This window comes from Aphanomyces astaci, assembly GCF_000520075.1.
Source record: "Aphanomyces astaci strain APO3 unplaced genomic scaffold supercont1.19, whole genome shotgun sequence".
Lineage (NCBI taxonomy): Eukaryota > Oomycota > Saprolegniomycetes > Saprolegniales > Verrucalvaceae > Aphanomyces > Aphanomyces astaci.
The window spans coordinates 626184-646053 of record NW_009798282.1 but is presented as its reverse complement, the minus strand read 5'-3'; the positions used below and the strand labels follow the sequence as shown (position 1 = coordinate 646053).

The window sequence follows — 19870 nt, the reverse complement described above, 5'->3', positions numbered from 1 at the left end:
TATATGTTTTAACAGTGTATATATATATATGTTTTAACAGTATATATATGTGTTTTAACAGTGTATATATATATGTGTTTTAACAGTCTATATATATGTGTGTTTTAACAGTGTATATATATGTGTTTTAACAGTGTATATATATAAATGTTTTAACAGTATATATATATATATATATATATAGAAAAACTCAAATAGAACTATATATCCTTGTGGTGTAGGGCTATGCGTGATGGCGTTGATACAGCCCCATCCAGTGGTAGCGACGCTGCCTGCGATTTTACATACCCTAGTCCATCGCGTGTGCAAACCTCTGGACGACATCAATGGACCACGTGTCCACTCGGTTGAAATAATCTTGTGCTTATGTCTGGCTCTGGTGTGGAACTTTCTCCACGTCCTTCCGCCTTCACTAGATGATGATATTAACGACAAAGTCAATTCCAACGACGATAAAGTCGTTCAATCTGACGATTTGGTCGTGGCGCTGGCATTGCAAGCGTTGTGTCGGCCAGCGTCCAAGTTCATGGCGTCGCTGGCACTTCAAGTGCTTATGCAGTGCTTTTCCCAGTCGAAATTCACACGGCGAGACCACTTGGCGCGCGCGATCCTGCCGACGCTGCTGCACGCCCACAAGTCAAGCCTTGTGGACGCGGCCGTGGACTTCATCCAGACCCATGTCCACCATCTACCCCTGCCGCCATCCAACACCGTCGCAGCTTTGAACGGCCCCGCCACCTGTCATCCATCCACGTACGTACCACGCAGCATCGTCCCCCTATACTGTGTTGAGACGACTGATACCCCCAAAATTCGATAACGAGGGAGGGGGGGTCTGGATACCACATTTCCCAATAATTGGTGGTGCTGCCCAATGAAAATAGCATAGGTCGCTAATAATTTGGTCTCAATGGAATTCAAAGACTTTAGTGTTGACAATTGTATTGGACTGTCTGGATCAAGCTGTAACACACGTTGATATTGGCCACTTTTTGAAAATATATGTCCCTTACCTCTTTTATTTGTTCGATAAAACACAGATATTTAAACATGGCAGTCTCCGAATGTTTTTTAATGCAGACTGTTGTTTTTTCATGTTTTTGCCGATTTTATTCGAAAGTGCCAAAATATCGATATACGATATTGGCCTCTTTTTATATTTTGACATCTTGATTCACACAATACACATATTTCTGGTTGTATTCGTATCTACACTCTGATTGACATGTCCATCGAGTGTAGAAAGACCTCGTGGTACCACCGCGGCAGCATCCTCACCCTGTGTACAACCGATCGCGACGCAGTTATCACCGTTCGATATGCGACCATTACCCACACTTGGACGCTTCCATCCAACGACCCGATGCAGCTCATGACGACGGTATTTCGGTTGGATCCGCTGGCTTTGGACTCCCCCAGCATGCAACGACTCGTGGAAGGCGCGCCGCTGTCGAGGGCACTGGCCGTGCTGGACCGAAGTCCGACATATGAGACGCATAAAGTGGGGGTGCTGTACGTCCCGCACGACAAGGCGACGGAAATCGAACTGCTAGAGGTTGTCGGGGGGTCGCCGCGGTACCTCGAGTTTCTCCGCGGGTTGGGGGAGATGGTGCCGCTGCAGCATCTCGTCGGGTACAACGGCGGATTGGACATTTCGACAAGTCAAAGCGACGGCAAGTATGGCCTCGTCTACAGGGATGCCATCACCCACGTAAGTAGGAAACGATCTCTCACTATGTACATATATATATATTTTCTACATATATATATCTTCAGTGCGTGTTTGTCATATATATATATATATATTGTGCATTTCACCCAAGTTTGGACTTGCGAGTCATTTCACCAAATACCATTCGAATCCATTTGATCTATTATTTAAGCTTGAACAAAGTATACTATACAATAAATAGTATATATATTTGTGGCAATTTGCCCCTTGCAGACATTCAACAAGACGTGATTTGATTGGCTTAGGTGGTTCTTTCATCCATTCGCTTAATACATTCGATTCTGTTGAGGGCTCCAGTTTCGAATATCGATTTAAAGACAATATATCAAAGTGTGTGTTTGCGTACTATTTTTACCCTGTCACATACATATGTATACAACGGATCGGTGTCGATGTACCGACGAGTACCGAAATTGCCCCCTCCCCCGTCACATGAAATATCAATCTTTTTTGATCGATACTCGTATTATTATGTACTATGTACTATTGAGTAGTACTGTTGAGTAGTACTTAATGAGCCTACCTATGTGCGTAGGTGATGTTTCACGTGGCAACGTTCATGGTGGCGCCAGAAACTTCGTCTTCATCTCCCACCGCTACATCTGACAGCCCCCCGGACTCTGGACGGCATATTGCCAAGAAGCGCCACATTGGCAACGACTTTGTACACATTGAGTACTTGGACTACGATGACACTGACAACGACGATGGGATTCCGTCGCTGGGGGGGCAGTTCTCCGACGTCCGGATCTTTGTGCAGCCCCTAACCGGCGGTGACGACCTCTTTCGCACGCGCGTCCAGTGCAAACATGCGGCGACGTTGGCGCCGTTTGGTCCGCTGCATGGCGTCCAGGTAGTGCCGGGGCACATGGTGGCTGCCGCCGTGCGACTCACGGCCATCCACGCCAACTTGGCGTGTCGAGAGATGCACCAGGACCGGTTTGAGTTTGTGCTCAACGTCGAAGATCGACTGCGGCAAATCAAACAGATTGGCACCAGATTCGTCGATGCTACTGCGTCTCCCATGGTGTAACACGAACAGATTGGAGTTATGAGGATGATGCTGCGATACAGTGTGATGGTGCGATGTCGCACGCCACAACAAACCTGCGATGATACTATGAGGCACTGTCAAAGTGCACATTGCATCTACTAGTATAGTGTACTAGTAGTATATGTTCAGTGGGGGTACGAAAGTTCTTCATGTGTATAGGCACATTTTACTATAGATACTAGTTTGTATGAATTCGATTATATCAACTAGAATAAACACATGGAGATGAGAATGGTTGTACTTATGCTGGTTAAAAATGCTGGGGTGGCGGCGGCGGTGGCGCCACGCCGTGCGTCATGTACATACTCGGCGGGGGCGGCGGCGGCGGGACATGCTGCATGTGCTGCTGCGGATGCATCATCATCATGGGCTGTGGTTGCTGCTGCTGCATCATCATCAAGGGAGGTTGAGGCTGGTAATGGCTGTGCTGCTGTTGTTGCTGTTGCTGGTATGGCTGGTGGTACTGCTGCTGCTGCTGGTGGTGATATTGCTGCGGGGGAGGTGGCAGCTGCTGCATGGGTGGCGGCTGCGGCACCGCGGGCGTGGCGAACGCAAAGCGCGTGTGCGGCTTGAGCTTGTTCGGGTTGCTCGACGCCAAGAGACGCTCCGCCTGCGATCCATGGCGTTCGTTGTTGCTGCCCTTCTTGTACGCATATTGGACGACGATTTGGCGGTTGCACAGGTACTGCGTGTTCATGCACTCGATCGCAAGGTCTGCGGCCTCGAACGAGTCGTAGCTGACAAAGCCAAAGCCGCGAGACATCTTGGTGTCTGGGTCTCGCATGATCTTGGGCGTCTCGACGATCCCCCCGAACGCAGAGAACGTGTCGTACAGAAGCTTCTCGTCGACGTCCGGGTCCAAGTTACCTAGGAACAAGTTCGCGCCAATGTCCAGCGTCTTCGTGTCCTGGGACGACTTCTTCACGCGGATGATCTTGTTGAACAGCTGGATCATGTTCATCACCTTGGTCGCGTACTCGGCGTCGTCTTCGGTGCGGAACTCGACAAACCCGTACCCGCCATGGCGCGACGTGACCTTGTCCCGCGGAATGTGGACATTCACGACAATCCCTGCTTGAAGCATGAGCTCCCATAGTAGCTCTTCCGTCACCTTCTCGTCCAAGTTGCCCACGTAGATGGTCGCATCTTGGTTGCGTTGCTCGATCGCCGCAGACGCCGACATGATGACAGGTTGTGTGGCAGAACGAATCCAATTCGAGTGTGTCCCGTTCATTGGATAAAAAAATCCAAATTTTACAAAATAATGGTCTGTGATTAGTGTAAAATAAGCCAATGGAAAGTCGTGAAAATAATGTAATGGATTCCATTGGATATTAATAACCAATAGGATGTCACTGATTTCGCACTAAAAAGGGCAAATCCTCCTAATTAGGAACATTTTCACACCACCAATTTCGAGTTTTCAAACTGCAACATCATCAAAAAGGCGGCGGCGGTGGCGACGACAGCAACATGGCCTTTGATGCGTCCAAGCGTGAGATTATGCACAAGTTGCAAGAAGTGATCGACAAGTCGCCGAAAGGAAGTGTGGATGCTCCGATTGTAGACATGATTACCCGGCTGAATGCTCACCCCAACTACGTACTCTGCCTATATCTCTCGGATGCAGTGTGTGTGTTTTCATTCACGTCTTGATGCTTAGGTGACGTGCAGCAGTTGTTCCGGTCGCATCGCCGTGTTCTGCGGCGTGGCTCAAACCCCACACGACGAAGACTCGCATTTGATCACGAAAGGCGGCAAGTGGCTCGTGAGTTCGCATGCCCCTGTCACATACGACGAGTTCACGTCTAGCGTCCTCGCCGACCCCACGTCGCTGCAGGGCATGGTACACATTCACCGTATTCCATGTCAAGCTTCATCTCCATCATGATCTTTCCGGCAAAACTCCGTCAAACAACTCTCAATCTCGACATGTGTTGTAGGTCATCTTCAAGCACGAACCGTTCATCATGCATGTGCAATGCCGCGACGAAGAGTCGGCGAAAGCGCTGCTGCAAGTGGGTCTCGCATGTGGATTCCGCGAGTCGGGCGTCGTCCTCGGCAACAAGCGGACCATGGTGGCTATCCGCACCACCGCGAACGCGATGGAGATTCCCATTGCTTTGCAAGGCCAGCTCATGGTCACCGACGCCTACTTGCGCTGGATCCTAGACATTGCCAACCAAAAATTCCATGCAAATCGATCCAAAACCGATAAACTGTTTGCTGCGATGCGGACGTCGTTGTTCTTTGACAGCCCGCCAGCGCCAACCGATGCCTCGACTTGCACGAGCCGCCTGACGCAGCTGCATGTGACTGAGAGCTCCAGGTTGGCCATCTCCAGGGCTGGACATGCCACTGTTCTAGGTACCTTTTTTTGCGTTTAATTTAGTTGCATGTGGTGGTTGATGTCATTTATAGTAGTAGCGTATGATGAGATTGAAACTATTATCGAGCAAAAAATGTTATTGTGAGAGTTGGAATCAATCCGTTTTAAAAAAGAAAGAATATGTCCTGTTTCAAATATATAATATATATATATATATATATATATATATTGTGTGTGTTTTCGTTGCGGAATGTCGTATGTCGTATTGTTTTGGGGTCAATTCATAATATGTGTATTGGCTGTGAATTGGCAGCGTTGTTTGGAGATATTATTTGGGTGTATATATATATATATATATATATTTACTGATCGTTTTGAAATGCATATATAGTGTGTCCGACTCATATAATTTTCCCCGGCGGTTGGTTGAATGAACTACCCAGCAATCGCTGGACATGCGATATATACATGATATAGATCTAGATTTACGAGGAATCATTGTGAGTATTCATTCGTGTTAGCCAATCACACTGCAACCTTCATTCTATTTACCCAATCATACTGCTTTGCTCGATTTCTCGGTGATTTCTACATCTCCCAAAATTGGCAAATTTGGATATATATATATATATATATATATATATTCGACACGAGATGACGGAATACTGTTCTGATACTAATCCCCATGTACACAGGACCGAACCGTAAGCTGTGCATTGTGGGAGGACAAGGCCCCACCGCAACCAACACGACCCGCCTTGCTGACTTGGTCGTGGTGGACTTGAGTACTCAGGACCAATCAAGTGTCCAATTGGACATGCCGCCACGAATGTACCATTCAGCAGTGTACGACTCTGTCCAGGACAAAATGTTTGTATTTGGAGGTCGTACAAGTCCCACGAAACCATTGGGCGACCTGTGGACAGTCGACATTGCCCACGGCGTTGCTGTGCCTGTCACAACCCAAGGCACCCCGCCGTGTCCTCGGTGGAGTCACACTGCGACATGGGGTGCGTTCGCATTATTCTAACTGCAGGATTGAAAGATGATCACTTTGCAGTTTTTACTTCACGATGGGAATGTTGATCGATATATATATATATCACTTTATACTAATATGTTTACTGTGTAGTGGATGGCAAACTCGTGGTTGTGGGCGGCCGGGATGCCACCAGTGTATTGAACGACGTCTACGTGTTGTCGTTTACGACGTCGCCGCCAACGTGGCACCAACTGGCGTCGTCTGGTATGCTCATATTTTTATATACTGCAGCATAATATATTATACTATAATATATATAGTGTATGTAGAAAAACAGAAAAACCATGGGATATAATATAAATATATATTCCATGGTTTTTCTATTTTTCTACATACACTATCCGGTGGATAGTATACATATCAAAACCATTTAATGATCTTCATTTTTACATACTACAACATGTACATATTACATGCTTATATATATACATACATTCTATGCATGAAACCTCCATGATAATATAATACATGCGTGTCCACACACACACATATATATATTTAATATTTCCTGCTGCTTTGTAGACGACGCCCGTCGGTTCCGACATGCAGCCGTGGCGGTGGGTTCTTGTATTTACGTGTTTGGGGGGTGGCAAGAGCTAGATCCAAACTCCCAGTGCACTTTGAACTGTATTACTGTCTTGGACACAAAAACTGGAGCTTGGTCCCAACTGGCGTGCACTGGTGCGGCTCCGTCCGCCCGTGCCAGCGCAGCGTTGTGTGTCGTGGATAACCAGCACATTCTGCTCTCCGGGGGAACGTCTACCACTGGGCCATGTCATGACCAGCTCTATTCGATCGATGTGCAAAGTGGGTCGACTTAGTGTATATTATGGGGGCTCTTGATATCTCATTTTCTTGTCGTGGGTTCGTAGCAAAGACGTGGAAGCAGTGGCCATCCTTTCCATCGGATGCGTTGCTTGTCAACCATACCATGACATACGACGAAGAGGCAAAAGCGGTCGTGGTGGTCGGCGGTAGCTGCCAGTGCTTTGGCTTTGGCGCTGTCTATAGCCCCGCGTTCATATTGGACACGCAAACCAAACTCTTGTCCAACAAATCGACACAATCACTCACCAACCACGAGTTGCTGGTGGTCGTGGTCACTAAACCCAGGGTCAAAGCCATCAAAACACTCGTGGAAGCGTTGGCCGTGTACGACAAGTCGAGGCGAATTCAGCCGATCCCGGTACTACAATATTCTCACCATACAACGAACGATACCGGTCCAATTAGTAACCCACATATATATGGGATTTATACATGTAGGATGTTGCCGGGTACTTTACCGTGCCTGTCATGGATAGCTTTCGGGACCACGACCATCCTGTAATCCTACGCGTCGATATTTATATATATATATAAGGATATATTTTGTATACGTAGGAGCTAAAGCATTTGCCGGTCACGCAAGCGCATGTAGCGGCGGCGGCAGTTGCAGAACATGCGCAACTAGAAGGAACCGACGAAGTTCCCGTCGGTGGTGAGGTCGTTGCAGAGCAAGTTGCTGTGTCGACCGTCCACGACTCAAAGGTGTTGCTGCATGCCGTGCTCGTGGCCAAAGACTCTGTCAAATCTATCAAAACACACTTGGAACGCCTAAGTCTTTACGACAAGACCAGACGTATCCATCCACATGTATGTACCCTAGAACATGAACAAAACTAAGAATTCCGATATAAATAGCAGACGACGTTCTCTCTTTAGGCTGACGACATGACACTATTTGCAGTCCCCATCACAACTTCGTCGCTGCCGTCCGACGACTTGGTATGGATGGTCCTTTTACCTTCAATTTGTATGCTGATTCGTTGTACTCCTGAATGTTGTATGTCATCACACTAATTCAAGTCACACACTCTTTAGCTGTTCTGATTGGTTGAATTGATGATTTCCTGGAATCTGATTGGCTAAATGTCTCTGCCGATGCTTCTGTACATTTGGTGGTGTATATGTCGATTCAAATTCATTCTCCAGTTTCGAATAAACACTCGTACAATATGCGTATAGTATTTACTACTTCAGCAGAGGAACAAAAGCACCTAGATTATTGTTCTTTCAGTCAAAATATGGACTTTTGTGCTGATTTTTACCAACCCATCGATCGATATATTGCTCTGAATTTTGTATTTTAAAAAAGGCCAGCGGAACAAGTGCCCATCACACTAATTTAAATCACACACTCTTTAGCTGTTCTGATTGGTTGAATTGATGATTTCCTGGAATCTGATTGGCTAAATGTCTCTGCCGATGCTTCTGTACATTTGGTGGTGTATATGTCGATTCAAATTCATTCTCCAGTTTCGAATAAACACTCGTACAATATGCGTATAGTATTTACTACTTCAGCAGAGGAACAAAAGCACCTAGATTATTGTTCTTTCAGTCAAAATATGGACTTTTGTGCTGATTTTTACCAACCCATCGATCGATATATTGCTCTGAATTTTGTATTTTAAAAAAGGCCAGCGGAACAAGTGCCCATCACACTAATTTAAATCACACACTCTTTAGCTGTTCTGATTGGTTGAACTGATGATTTCCAGGAATCTGATTGGCTAAATATCTCTGCCGATTCTTCTGTACATTTGTATGTCAATTCGACATGTGCATGACAATCCCCTAGATGCTGACTGCGCTTGACATGATCGTGGACGATCTCAGGGACGTTAAGCCTGAGCTCAATCCGACGGTGGTATTGCATTCATTGCTGCAGACGTTTGCCACTGCGCACGACTTGGCGCCCGTGGCGGCCAAATTCGAGTTCATTGCCGATGTGTTGGTCCTCCCCAAGGTACCCACGATACTTTGTAGATAGTTAAAAGTATTATTTAAACTCAAATAGTTCTTCATATATTGTGCTTTCGAGTGAAATTTCATTGTGTTGTGGCGTGGTTTCTCGTTGGAATTTAAATCGATTTGATGGGCTACTTCAGATGAGCTCAAAATTATGAACCAATCAAAACCCATTTCTCAATGAAATTCAACCAATCAGATCGATTGTGGTTCGGTTTGGTCGGCGCGATTCGATTGCACCCCCTCCCCAAATTTTGTACTATCAAATCGACAATATGTATGTATATATTTATCGTATGCATCAAAATGCGAGAAAAAAACCAACCCAGTGATGACCACATACCATGGTAGAACTCGTTTACAGAACTCGCGTGGGTCAGCGACGAAGCCAAGGTCCTTTGGCAGTCGGTTTGCGAAAGCTCCCCACGGCCACTCAAGCGCGTGGCACGCAGCGCCGACGTGGACACGAATGAAAAGCGCCAAAGTCACGTTGAATTACTCTATGTGCACCCGTCGTTTACCCCAACTTCACGGTACATCCGTAAAATCCCCAAAAGAGTATATATTTTGATCTATATAAAGGGGCGAAGGATGGGTCCAAGTGCGTGAAAACGGGTTGACGTATGCATGGGATCTCCAAAAAGTGATGTTTTCGTCGGGCAACGTGACGGAAAAGGCCCGCATGGCCAAGATTGGTACTGGAAACCAGAAAACGATGTATATATCATATACATTTAAAACTGTGCGTTATATGTTATTTTGTTTTTTTCTATAAAAAACTTTTTTAAAGTAATCCTAAATGTTGTTCTTTTTAATTCATAAAATTTCGTTTAAATATATGGAAATCATATTCTCTTTTTTAAAAAAATTGTTACATGATATATGTATCATATATATCATTTTCATAGGGTGCGCCGGCGAAACCATCGTCGACATGTACGCTGGCATTGGGTACTACGTTGTGCCCTTCCTCGTACATGGCCATGCCAGCTACGTCCATGCGCTCGAGTGGAATCCTGACTCGGTTGCGGCTTTGCGCTTCAATTTGGAAACCAACCACGTCGCACACAAGTGCACAGTGCATCCTGGGGACAACCGTATCACAGGGCCTTCTTTGGGAGCTATAGCCGACCGCGTCAATTTGGGGTAAAAACAGCAAAATAAAACCCAGCACAAAACTTATAATTGGATGTTTTCTTGATATTATTATTGGTGTAGATTGCTGCCGAAAAGCGAACATGGATGGCCCGTGGCGGTGCAAGTTTTGAAACCGACGGGGGGGTGGCTCCATGTCCATGAAAACGTCGCCATTGACGACCTGACTACTTGGTATGTCCACTACTACTAGTACATACTTAGTAGGTACTTTGTAGTACTACTTGAGATGTCCGTTTGCAGTGGCAATGTGGTCTGTCTTGCGAGAAAGGAAGAGCTGATGAGTTTTCCTTGGTAGGCGAGAGCATGTGATCCGGTCGATTCGGAACTTGGGCCTGGCAATTGGAAAGGCGTGGCACGTCGAGTGCCCGCACGTCGAGCGCGTCAAGTCCTACGCGCCCAAGGTGCTGCATGTCGTGGCCGACATTCACTGCCGACCACTAGAGTAGATAGAACCAATACCATGGCATTGCAATGAGGCGGCCGGTATCCTCTGATGATATCCAATGCGACTCGAATGCCATCAAACTCAAAACACTTCTACGACTCCGTGCCCTATTCTTTCCACAGGAAACCAAGTTGCCACAGCTTGCATAATAGAGTTAGTTTAGCTGTTAATAATAGCTAGCTACAGTACGCATATGGTGTTTTTTACTCTAAGTTTCCTCCCGTGGGTGGTTGTATGACCCGCCGAACAATCGCCGGACCTTCGAAATTTCATATAAAACAAAATTGAAGAGGTATCTTTGTAACTGCAATACGACAATCAATCTTTTTAGCCAATCATATTGCAACCTTCCTTCGTGTTGTAGCCAATCATACTCATTTGCTCGATTAATTGGCGATGTCATCAAACCATGCAAATTTGACTGAAAAGCATAATACTGTACGTAATACTGTACTACTACATGCAAGGGGGTATTCTACCAGTAGTCTGACTAGTTAGTTGATCACGGCAATTCAATTGACCAAGCAGTCAAAGTGTCATACTGTCCCAGCCAATCAACACAACGATATGCGATACAGTTAAGTCGATTAAAACAACGTCGACGCCGTCGCCTGGACGTGCGCGTCCGACACGCGGCGGTACACTGCAATGTACTTGTTGCCGCCGCTGCGGGCCACCTTTTTGCCCTCTTCCGTCTCGTTGGTCATGGCCGCCACGCACGGATCCGCGCTCTACACACATATAGATAATTTCCGATTAAACCGATGGAATAATTATAGTAAATGATAGATATCGTACGAGCACAGCTTCGTCCGTGATGCGTTCAAAGCAGGGGTGGGCGTCGCACTTGGCCACGTGCCAGTTGTGCAGGTCCTCGACGTCCGTGATCGTGTACAAGATGCCGCCTTCAGGGATCAAGTACGCGTATTCGGCCAGCAAATGCGTGCTAGAGAGGAATAAATGAAATTTCATCTATAAATAAATAAATGAAGGCATTTTACTTGACAATGCGACGGCGGTGGTTGCGCTGCTTGAATTGCGGGTCGGGAAAGCAAAAGAACATTTTTTGGATTTGGCCTTTTTCAAAGTAGTGCGGCAAGTAGCGCATGGCGTTGGTGCGCAACACGGACACGTTTTGAAACTACGACATCATGACAAGGGTTCGTTGACGAGGATAAGGAGGACCGACCTGGTTGGTGGAAGCATTCTCCTGGCGAAGGGCTTCAATGCGCAGTCGAACGTACTCGGTGACCTTGGGGCGAATCTCCATTGCCAGCGTCGTCTTGTCAGGGAACAGACCGGCGAGGGCGATCGTGAGCCCGCCGAACCCGCATCCAATGTCCAAAATGTCCACTTTCCTGAAGCAGCCCAAGTCAGGTATGACGACGAAATGAAGCACGTACGGGTTCTCGAGCTTGGGGAAGTGCGTACTCCAGTTCATGTCGGCAGGGTTCAACGGACTACATAATTGTGAATGGATGTTCGGGGATTGGAACGTGGCTCACGTACTAGTCAAACGAGTCATTGTGCGACAGTGGGTTGCAATGAGCTCGGCTGCGATAGAACTTCTTCTGGGGCATGCCCACGATCTCGGATTCAGTCGTCGCGGCCGCCATCTCGCCGTCGGCAGTCCGCTTATGGCCAGCCATTATTGTTGTTGTCCGCGGCAGGGAATTCGATCGCCTCGTATGGACCAATCACACTCGTTGAATGTTTTGTTGGAATTCGATGATATTTTTCGGTAATTATTGAGTTTATTTTATAACATTAATGTGAAATTGATCGAACAGCTTGTTTAATGAGGACGGAATAAATGAATATAAATGACCACTGTCGATTCTATAAATAGGCAATCTCCTACCTCCTTGTGATGAGAACAGCATGAAGCACACCCAGCCACCAGTGGACCTTTCGTTTACGCTGTATGTATGCGGAGGGTCTCTTCTTGGCATCGCCATTCTACTGAGGCTGTACTGCAGACGGCGGCGCACTCGTTGTACGTTCATCAAGACAAGCATGTTGCTTGCATTGTGTTCATCTCGACGTAGTTCACTCGCCATTGGACGTGGGCCAAGTGACGCTGTCCGAGAACATCGCGCGGCGGAAGCAAGACCTCCAGCGCTTCATCAGTACGCTGCAACGACAGTTGACGACTCGACAACAGCAGCTCGACATGCATGACCGCGTGGAGCAAGTGTTGACGGCGCGCCAAGCGCTTGAGACCCCTCCGTCCGACGATCCAAGATGGAACGAGATCATGCAACGCGGCAAGGAAATGTACCAGGATGAATGGGAAGTCGGTACCGACGGCCAACTTCCTCTGGGGTAATAACCACAGACTGCAAAAGTCAAACCTCCGTTATCCATGCCTTGTCACCTGCCGAGAGTAGGGTGCTATTAACCATGCATAAGGACGAACTACTAGCTGCGACCACTCGAGCTACACCTCCAACACTTGCCTCCAGTCATGTATGTCCTTCATCACGTCGTGTGCCCTCATATTGACATGAGTACTTACTATCTTGCGATGAGTACTTCATTGAGTACTTACTACCTTCATCATGCCATGAGTACTTTCGAATTCTGCATATCGAGATGAGTACTTACTATGAGTATGCACTTGATCTTGCATTGGGTACTACCTTCATCATGCCACGAGTACTTTACTCATTCTGCATCGAGTACTTACTTGTCCATATTACAACAACTGTACTACTCCTAAACGTTAGGCCAAGGCCATTGACCGTCAGAACCATGCAATGTTGATCCAGCAAGAGTACATGCAAAAAACTGCCCGCAGCCAGCAAGGGGTGCCTGGGTCCGTCTTGCCGGTACCAGTGGCGGCGTCTCAATGGAAGTCACAGCGGCCAGTGGGGCCGTCCGCCATGCAACCGCGAGGTCTTCCCTTGCCAAAGATGGCGCCATCTTCGAATACTACATGGAGTCACCATCGATTCCATCCAGACGCTAATCTGCCACCTCGGACAAACCACCGACCGCCGCCGGTCCCGAGACTGAATCTGCAAGCATTATTGTCGGCTAGTAGTACTAGGTTTAGTAGTACTAGTACTAGTCCAGCCCCAGGCGTCGTGTCGATCAAAGATATATTCAAACGGGTGCACGCGTAACGCAAAATGCAAGCAGTAGTCCTAGTTGGTGGCATGCGATGGTTACTCCTTGTGTCGCTTGGATGATCCCTTGTCGCTGCCGCCGTCCTTGTTCTTGCGCTTGCTCTTCTTGAGCGTCCGCGGCAACGCGCCGCCCGGCACGCAGTCCTTGATGAAGGCGTCGATTTCCTTGAACGTTTTGGCGTCTATCGCATCGACGTTCAGCTCCAGCTCGTCCGCGTTCTGCTGGGACACACAAGCACATCAGCAACAACAAACGTGACTGCGATGAGGCGGCGTACCTTGTCGAGCGCTTTAGGACACAGCTCCTCCAGCATGTCCACGACAATGCCCAGATCTTTGCTCGAGATTTTGTAAATGTCTTGGCTGAACACAATGCGCTCCTCCAACGTCGGTTCCCTGCATGAAGTAGACTTGTGAGATGATCGAGTGGAAACGGGATGACATGGCTGGCGTACGACGAAGATGCCTTGGACGACGGGTCGCCGGCGTCCAACTTGAGCTCCTTCATCTTCTCGTCGAACAACTTTGTCAAGTCGTCCGCCACCGTCCACAAATCCGACCCATCCTATGCCATGTTGTTGAGTGTCGGAATGATATGATGGACACTCTACCTGGTTGTACAGTTTGCAATTTTCCCAGATCAGCCGCATGTCCCGCCCAAAGTCTTCGGGTTTTTTGTACTCGCCCTTGTTGAGTTTTACGCGCACGGTCCCCATGTCCATGGGGATCTTCACGATCTGAAGGTAGTCGTAGAGACCCCATTCTTCCCAGTTCACGCGCTCTCGGAATGGTTCTACCACCATCCATTCCGTTGACCCACAAACGCACCACATGCATGCACATGTATCGTTACCTGACATCTCCTGCTTGAAGATGTCATCGAGCACTTCTGCGCACAACTGCATCTGCTCTGGTTCCATGCTCCTCCCTCTTTCGCTCGTTCAAACGAGTTGTCCGGATACTCAACTCATGCGTTCCGGATAACGAAATGACGTGGGGATAATTTGCAGCAACCTTGGGTGTGTTTATTTTTTATCTTGTTGTGGTTAGACTTGATATTACTCTACTGAAACAAGAATTAAAAATGAGAAACAAAGTAGCAGGAATGCTGCAAATTTACCTCCCGCCCAAAATAATACAATTATCCGAAATGTGGTTTCACATAAGAACCCTGTGTTATAAACCTTTGTAACAATACGATCGACTACTGGTATACGGACAGACACTAATTTTGTTATAATTACTTGGAACAAGTATAACTCCGCAGCATTTCCAGTGGTCTCTTGTGCACACATTTCTTCTGGATTCGGCAAGGATATGCAAATGCAGGAGAGCGTGACGACGGCGCCGGGTACCGTGCTCGAGCAAGCGTACAAGCCGATCCGAATGACTCCTCCAGAGCCCGTGGACGTCGAACTCAGTGCAAAGCTGGAAGCGTTCATGGCGAGTCACTTTCCCACCGAGACGGAGAAGAACATCCAGCGTCGCACGATGATCCTGGCCGAGCTGCGGCGCATCTTCCGGGCATGGGTGAAGGACGTGTGTCTGCAACGCGGCGTGCTAGAGGAGATTGCGAACGAAGCTGGGGGTACCGTGCTCGTGTCTGGGTCGTATCGGTTGGGAGTGAACGAGCCCGGCGCCGATATCGATACGAATTGCGTCGCGCCCAAGTTTGTCACCCGCGAGGACTTTTTCAGTTCGTTGAAGGAGATCTTGCTCAAGCACCCCAAGGTGACGAACCTTGTCGCGATCGAAGGCGCGACGGTGCCGATCCTCACGTTTGACTACGAGGACATCAACATCGATCTGCAGATTGCCATTCTCAACCTCAGTTCGATCCCAGACAACATCAACATCTTGGACGACAACATCCTCCGCGGCGTGGACTCTGCGACGGAGAAGAGTCTGAACGGCCCGCGCGTCACAGAGCTCATGATCAACCTGACGCCGAACCGCAGTAGTTTTATCGCGGTGCTGCGCATCGTGCGGCGATGGGCCAAGCGTCGAGGGTTGTATTCAAATAAACTGGGGTATCTTGGTGGTGTGAATTGGTGCATCTTGGTTTGCTTCATCAACCAGCTGTACCCGACGGCGGCGCCGTCCACGCTACTCCTTCGTTTCTTCATGGTGTTGTCGCAATGGAAGTGGCCGTCCGCGATCCAGGTCCCGTCTCATCTCTATCATCTCCGTCATCTCTCATGTGTGTATGGGTTGTGTAGCTATGCAAAACATATGACGCCAAGCTCGGCCTCGAGATTTGGAACGCCAACGTTGGCGGCAACCGCTTCCAGGTGATGCCCATCTTGACGCCGGCGTACCCGAGCATGAACTCGTCGTACAATGTGTCTGTGCATTCGCTCAGCGTGATGAAAGAAGAGTTTGCACGGGGGTATGCCATGGTCAAAACGATCATCGCGGCGGGCGGCGCAGACTGGGCGCCGCTGTTCGACCCGTCAGAGTACTTTGTGGACCACCAGCATTACCTTGCCGTGGAAATGTACGTGGCGGACGCGGCAGACCAGGGCGCATGGTGTGGCTTTGCCGAGTCGCGGCTACGCAAGTTTATCGAATCGCTAGCGTACCACAACCCGCAGCTGTGCCGGCTGCGCGTGTACCCCAAGAAGTTTGATTTGTGCAGCGAAGACGCTCAAGGCAAGTTTGGGTGTACGTACTTTGTAGCGTTTGACGTGGATAAGACCAAGCTCCGCGGCAAGGAAGTACGCCTCGATAGCGCCGTCGATGACTTTAAACTCAACAGTTTGTACCGATGGCCCAAGCGGGTGGACGGCATGGACGTCCGCATTACAGCGCTCGGGTGGAAGAGCCTGCCCGAAGCTGTGTTTCACGACATGGGGGGGCTCAAAGCGGCGAAAGATCAGCGCCAAAAGTACCTCAAACGCAAAAAAGAGGAGCAGGCCAAGGTCGAGGCGGAAGCGGACAAGGCGGCGGCGGCGGCGGCTGCCGTGCTGTCGACGTCGTCTGGGTCGGAGGGGGTGCTGTCACAGCAAGACAGCGAGCTGCAACCGACGGACGAACAACCCCCGGCGACCAGTAGCTCCAAGGACCAAACCAGACCCGCGATCGTGCTGGACGAACCGACGCCGATCCCCCCCGCGCCGTCGCCGCTGCTCGTGGCGGCGTCCCCCAGTGCCGAGAAGCGAACGAGAGTGGATGCCCCCCCGCCGCCCCTGTCGCTCGAGAAGCCGTCGGTCAAGGACGAGTCGCCGCCCATGCCCAAGCGCCGGAAAATGAAAATTTCATTGGGTGCCATGTGACTTGACGAGCACATACAGCTCCAGGGCTCGATACAACCAAAAACACAAAAATACTAGTAGTAGAATCGCTAGGAACACCCTCGAAAAGAAAAAGTACACAAAGAGAGAGGGTGCGAGGAGATAGATGGAGGTAGAAACAGACGGCGATGTGTTGCATCGTTGCTTGCAATACAACGATAGAACGCAAGCGATTAACACCACGAAAAACCACATTTACCTCGTTCCCATGTTGTCTAGTGTCTTGCAGATATACTACAAGTAGTATTAGATAGATATTGTTGTAGCCAACAACATCAACTTCATTGAGCTGCATAATATACAGTAGTAGTAACGTTACTATTAATAGGTAGTATTGGATAAATATTTGGGGTGCGTCTGGTAACCGGAAATATTGCAATATTCAGCCCCAAAACCCCATTTTGGGGCCGAATTCAACAAATCTGATCAATATTGAAACATGTCTTGTTTGAAGAGTTTTAACCCAAATCCAATAATTCCAAGTGGGATTTACGCCATATTACAAAATAGACCTTTTACCTCCATTTTGAAAATGGCATTTTGTATAATCCCATTTTGCGAGAAAATGGAATATTATTTTTGAAATGTTACCAGACGCACCCTTGGTTAATTTTGAGACCCGGTTTTGTAAATGACGAAAACCACACCATCGGGATTAACCTACCTACCGGTTGGTTTAATATTTAAGCGTGCGTCTGGAAACATTTCAAAAATAATATTCCATTTTCTCGCAAAATCGGATGAGCCAAAATATGCCATTTTCAAAATGGAGGTAAACGGTCCGTTTTGGACCACCTCAACGAGTAAATCCCACTTGGAATTATTGGATTTGGGTTAAAACTCTTCAAGCAAGACATGTTTCAATTTTGATCAAATTTGTTGAATTCGGCCCCAAAACCTGAATATTGCAATATTTCCGGTTACTAGACGCACCCTAAACTATTTTCAATTCACGGTAAATCGATGTAGAACAACAGGCCTTGTCACTAGCGGTAGCGGCACGGCCTACGGTCTACGGTCTACCTGCCGCTCTTCCTGACAAGATGAATCGATAGGACATTCGGTGATGCCAAGACAAAATTATGCCCGCGACCTCCGCTACGCAACAGTGTGCGCTGTTTCGGGGGGGGATTTACGGTTTTTCCTAATTGAACTCTGAAGTAGAATTCATTAATGCATTGCCAAGCTTCGCCATTTCACAAAGAGTTCAACATTGTATCGGACAGAAGTCACAGTGAGTATATTTAGTTCAAGTAAAATGACGTCTCGACGATTTCATGTGGATTTGACGTTGTTCGTCGAATCCACCGAAAATACACCACATTTAGCTCGAAAGCACAATTCAACTAGCCAATCAAATCCACTCTTCGAAGAATTCAACATCGAATTAGTGTATGATTGAAATTCGTGTGATACTGGACGATCTTTACATGCAAAATAAGTCAGGACAAAGAATCGATCGATAGATTTGGCGAATCAGCACAAAAGTCCAAATATTGGGTAAAAGGATATAATAATGTAATGTGTGACAAATATACTACCGCTTTTAGGAGGTCTTTACACACAGTACAAATATGTTTGATGCGTTTAAAAAACGTTTCAAATGTCCAGATTCTACCACAGGTCGGTAATACTATTAATAGTATTAATACTAACGTTAGTACAGAAATACTACGTAGTACTACTCTGGACACATTTAAAACACGTTTCAGTCGTTGAAATGAACACGGTCGGATACAATCTAGTGCAGAAATATTTGTGACTCATTTAAAACACGTTTCAAATGTCAAAGTGCCGATGGTCGGATAAAAAGCAACACCAAAAACCTGTCACGTTTAGTTCTCTTGAATCCTCGATGTAAAAAGGGATTAATGCTATTGCACCGTTCTGTGACATTCAATACCCTTGTAAAACAAATTAAAATGTGTCAATGATGACCTCAGTTGATTTCACTTTGAAAGCGTTGTTCCGCTTTGTCAACCCATGGATGAAGTCGGCATCGATCGCAAGATCGTGATCGTCGGGTGCACAGACACCGGCAAAACGTCGTTGACAATCCGGTACTGCCGCAACAACTTCAACATATTGACGGCGGCTACGATTGGGGCGTCGTTTATGCAGAAGCACATCGCGCTGGACAAGTACAAGATGACCCTACAGATATGGGACACCGCCGGCCAGGAGCGCTTTCGCTCGATGACTCCCATGTACTACCGCAATGCCAAGGCGGCAATTCTCGTCTTTGACGTCACAAAGGAAGATACGTTTGAAAAGGTAGCGTTCTTTGTCACTCTCCACGAACCAACTCTGATTTGCGATGTTTCGTGCACAGGCCAAGGGGTGGTTGAGCGACCTGAGGAAGTATGTCACAGACGATATCGTGCTGGCCGTGGTCGGGAACAAGTGTGACCTGCCCACGGCCTTCAATTTTGCCCTCGCCGAAGCATTTGCGCGCGAAATCGGCGCCACGGCCCATCAAACGAGCGCGCAGACCGGCCAGGGCGTGACTGGGCTGTTCGACGCGGTTTCCCGGTCTCTGTTGAAGAAACATCTGGAGTATGAACGTATGAATGCGATGTCGCCGCTGCCAAACCGGCGGCCAACGTTGGCACCAGACCCCCTCCTTCGACTCGATCTAGCGACTAAACCGCCAAGGAAGGCTAATGGAGGGTGCTGCAAGTGATTCCCACTAGCAGGACCGTTTGTTGTCGGCATTATATACTAACGAACCAGTTAGCCGCAAGTAACTTTACGTACTCCAGTAGGTTGTAGCAATACAGGAGTCGTGTTGTCAAGAGGTTCCTTTGAATAGTCACTCTCTTACTCCAGGGTAGTTGCCGTTGTTGCCTTTACATGCTCCAGCGAAGAACAGTAGACGGTGTGCTGCCAAGGA

General features: G+C 47.9%; 8 protein-coding genes across 9 annotated transcripts in view; 5 read left to right on the top strand and 3 right to left on the bottom strand.

The window, feature by feature from the left end:
• Positions 1 to 2788, top strand: part of H257_08620 (hypothetical protein) — an 8604-nt gene extending 5816 nt beyond the window's left edge. The window contains exons 10-12 of the mRNA XM_009834584.1: positions 222 to 753; positions 1243 to 1711; positions 2268 to 2788. Of these exons, the coding sequence (XP_009832886.1) occupies positions 222 to 753; positions 1243 to 1711; positions 2268 to 2765 (1499 nt within the window). The 3' untranslated portion in view covers positions 2766 to 2788. The remainder of the gene's footprint in view (positions 1 to 221; positions 754 to 1242; positions 1712 to 2267) is intronic.
• Positions 2789 to 3006: 218 nt separating this feature from the next.
• Positions 3007 to 3998, bottom strand: H257_08619 (hypothetical protein). The gene has a single exon (XM_009834583.1). It carries the CDS (start codon positions 3967 to 3969, stop codon positions 3037 to 3039), a length of 933 nt encoding a protein of 310 aa, XP_009832885.1. The 5' UTR covers positions 3970 to 3998; the 3' UTR covers positions 3007 to 3036.
• A 219-nt stretch (positions 3999 to 4217) lies between these two features.
• H257_08618 lies at positions 4218 to 10747 on the top strand. 2 transcript variants are annotated; one of them, XM_009834581.1, is made up of 16 exons: positions 4218 to 4388; positions 4450 to 4632; positions 4730 to 5153; positions 5811 to 6125; positions 6248 to 6361; positions 6680 to 6964; positions 7030 to 7343; positions 7424 to 7483; positions 7541 to 7792; positions 7862 to 7924; positions 8781 to 8948; positions 9302 to 9483; positions 9533 to 9645; positions 9859 to 10096; positions 10169 to 10279; positions 10404 to 10747. In XM_009834581.1, exons 1-16 carry the CDS (start codon positions 4260 to 4262, stop codon positions 10552 to 10554), a joined length of 3102 nt encoding a protein of 1033 aa, XP_009832883.1. In that variant the 5' UTR covers positions 4218 to 4259; the 3' UTR covers positions 10555 to 10747. The 2 variants fall into 2 exon arrangements, with proteins under 2 accessions (XP_009832883.1, XP_009832884.1); XM_009834582.1 differs by lacking the exon at positions 10404 to 10747 and having other exon boundaries at positions 10169 to 10332.
• Positions 10748 to 11119: 372 nt separating this feature from the next.
• Positions 11120 to 12240, bottom strand: H257_08617 (tRNA (guanine-N(7)-)-methyltransferase). Its single transcript, XM_009834580.1, has 6 exons — positions 12063 to 12240; positions 11957 to 12013; positions 11743 to 11911; positions 11555 to 11694; positions 11352 to 11499; positions 11120 to 11284 (listed from the first exon to the last, which is right to left on the bottom strand). Exons 1-6 carry the CDS (start codon positions 12200 to 12202, stop codon positions 11141 to 11143), a joined length of 798 nt encoding a protein of 265 aa, XP_009832882.1. The 5' UTR covers positions 12203 to 12240; the 3' UTR covers positions 11120 to 11140.
• A 177-nt stretch (positions 12241 to 12417) lies between these two features.
• H257_08616 (hypothetical protein) lies at positions 12418 to 13681 on the top strand (the record flags this gene model as incomplete). The annotated part of the gene is made up of 4 exons (XM_009834579.1): positions 12418 to 12549; positions 12602 to 12878; positions 12944 to 13022; positions 13283 to 13681. Exons 1-4 carry the CDS (start codon positions 12435 to 12437, stop codon positions 13679 to 13681), a joined length of 870 nt encoding a protein of 289 aa, XP_009832881.1. The 5' UTR covers positions 12418 to 12434.
• On the bottom strand, positions 13568 to 14630 carry H257_08615 (hypothetical protein). Its single transcript, XM_009834578.1, has 5 exons — positions 14538 to 14630; positions 14296 to 14477; positions 14140 to 14249; positions 13963 to 14080; positions 13568 to 13903 (listed from the first exon to the last, which is right to left on the bottom strand). The coding sequence occupies exons 1-5, from the start codon at positions 14602 to 14604 to the stop codon at positions 13724 to 13726; spliced, it is 657 nt and encodes a 218-aa protein (XP_009832880.1). The 5' UTR covers positions 14605 to 14630; the 3' UTR covers positions 13568 to 13723.
• A 336-nt stretch (positions 14631 to 14966) lies between these two features.
• Positions 14967 to 17186, top strand: H257_08614 (hypothetical protein). Its single transcript, XM_009834577.1, has 2 exons — positions 14967 to 15847; positions 15904 to 17186. The coding sequence occupies exons 1-2, from the start codon at positions 15002 to 15004 to the stop codon at positions 16957 to 16959; spliced, it is 1902 nt and encodes a 633-aa protein (XP_009832879.1). The 5' UTR covers positions 14967 to 15001; the 3' UTR covers positions 16960 to 17186.
• A 1752-nt stretch (positions 17187 to 18938) lies between these two features.
• On the top strand, positions 18939 to 19800 carry H257_08613 (hypothetical protein). Its single transcript, XM_009834576.1, has 2 exons — positions 18939 to 19251; positions 19310 to 19800. The coding sequence occupies exons 1-2, from the start codon at positions 18961 to 18963 to the stop codon at positions 19658 to 19660; spliced, it is 642 nt and encodes a 213-aa protein (XP_009832878.1). The 5' UTR covers positions 18939 to 18960; the 3' UTR covers positions 19661 to 19800.
• The last annotated feature ends 70 nt before the right edge of the window (positions 19801 to 19870 follow it).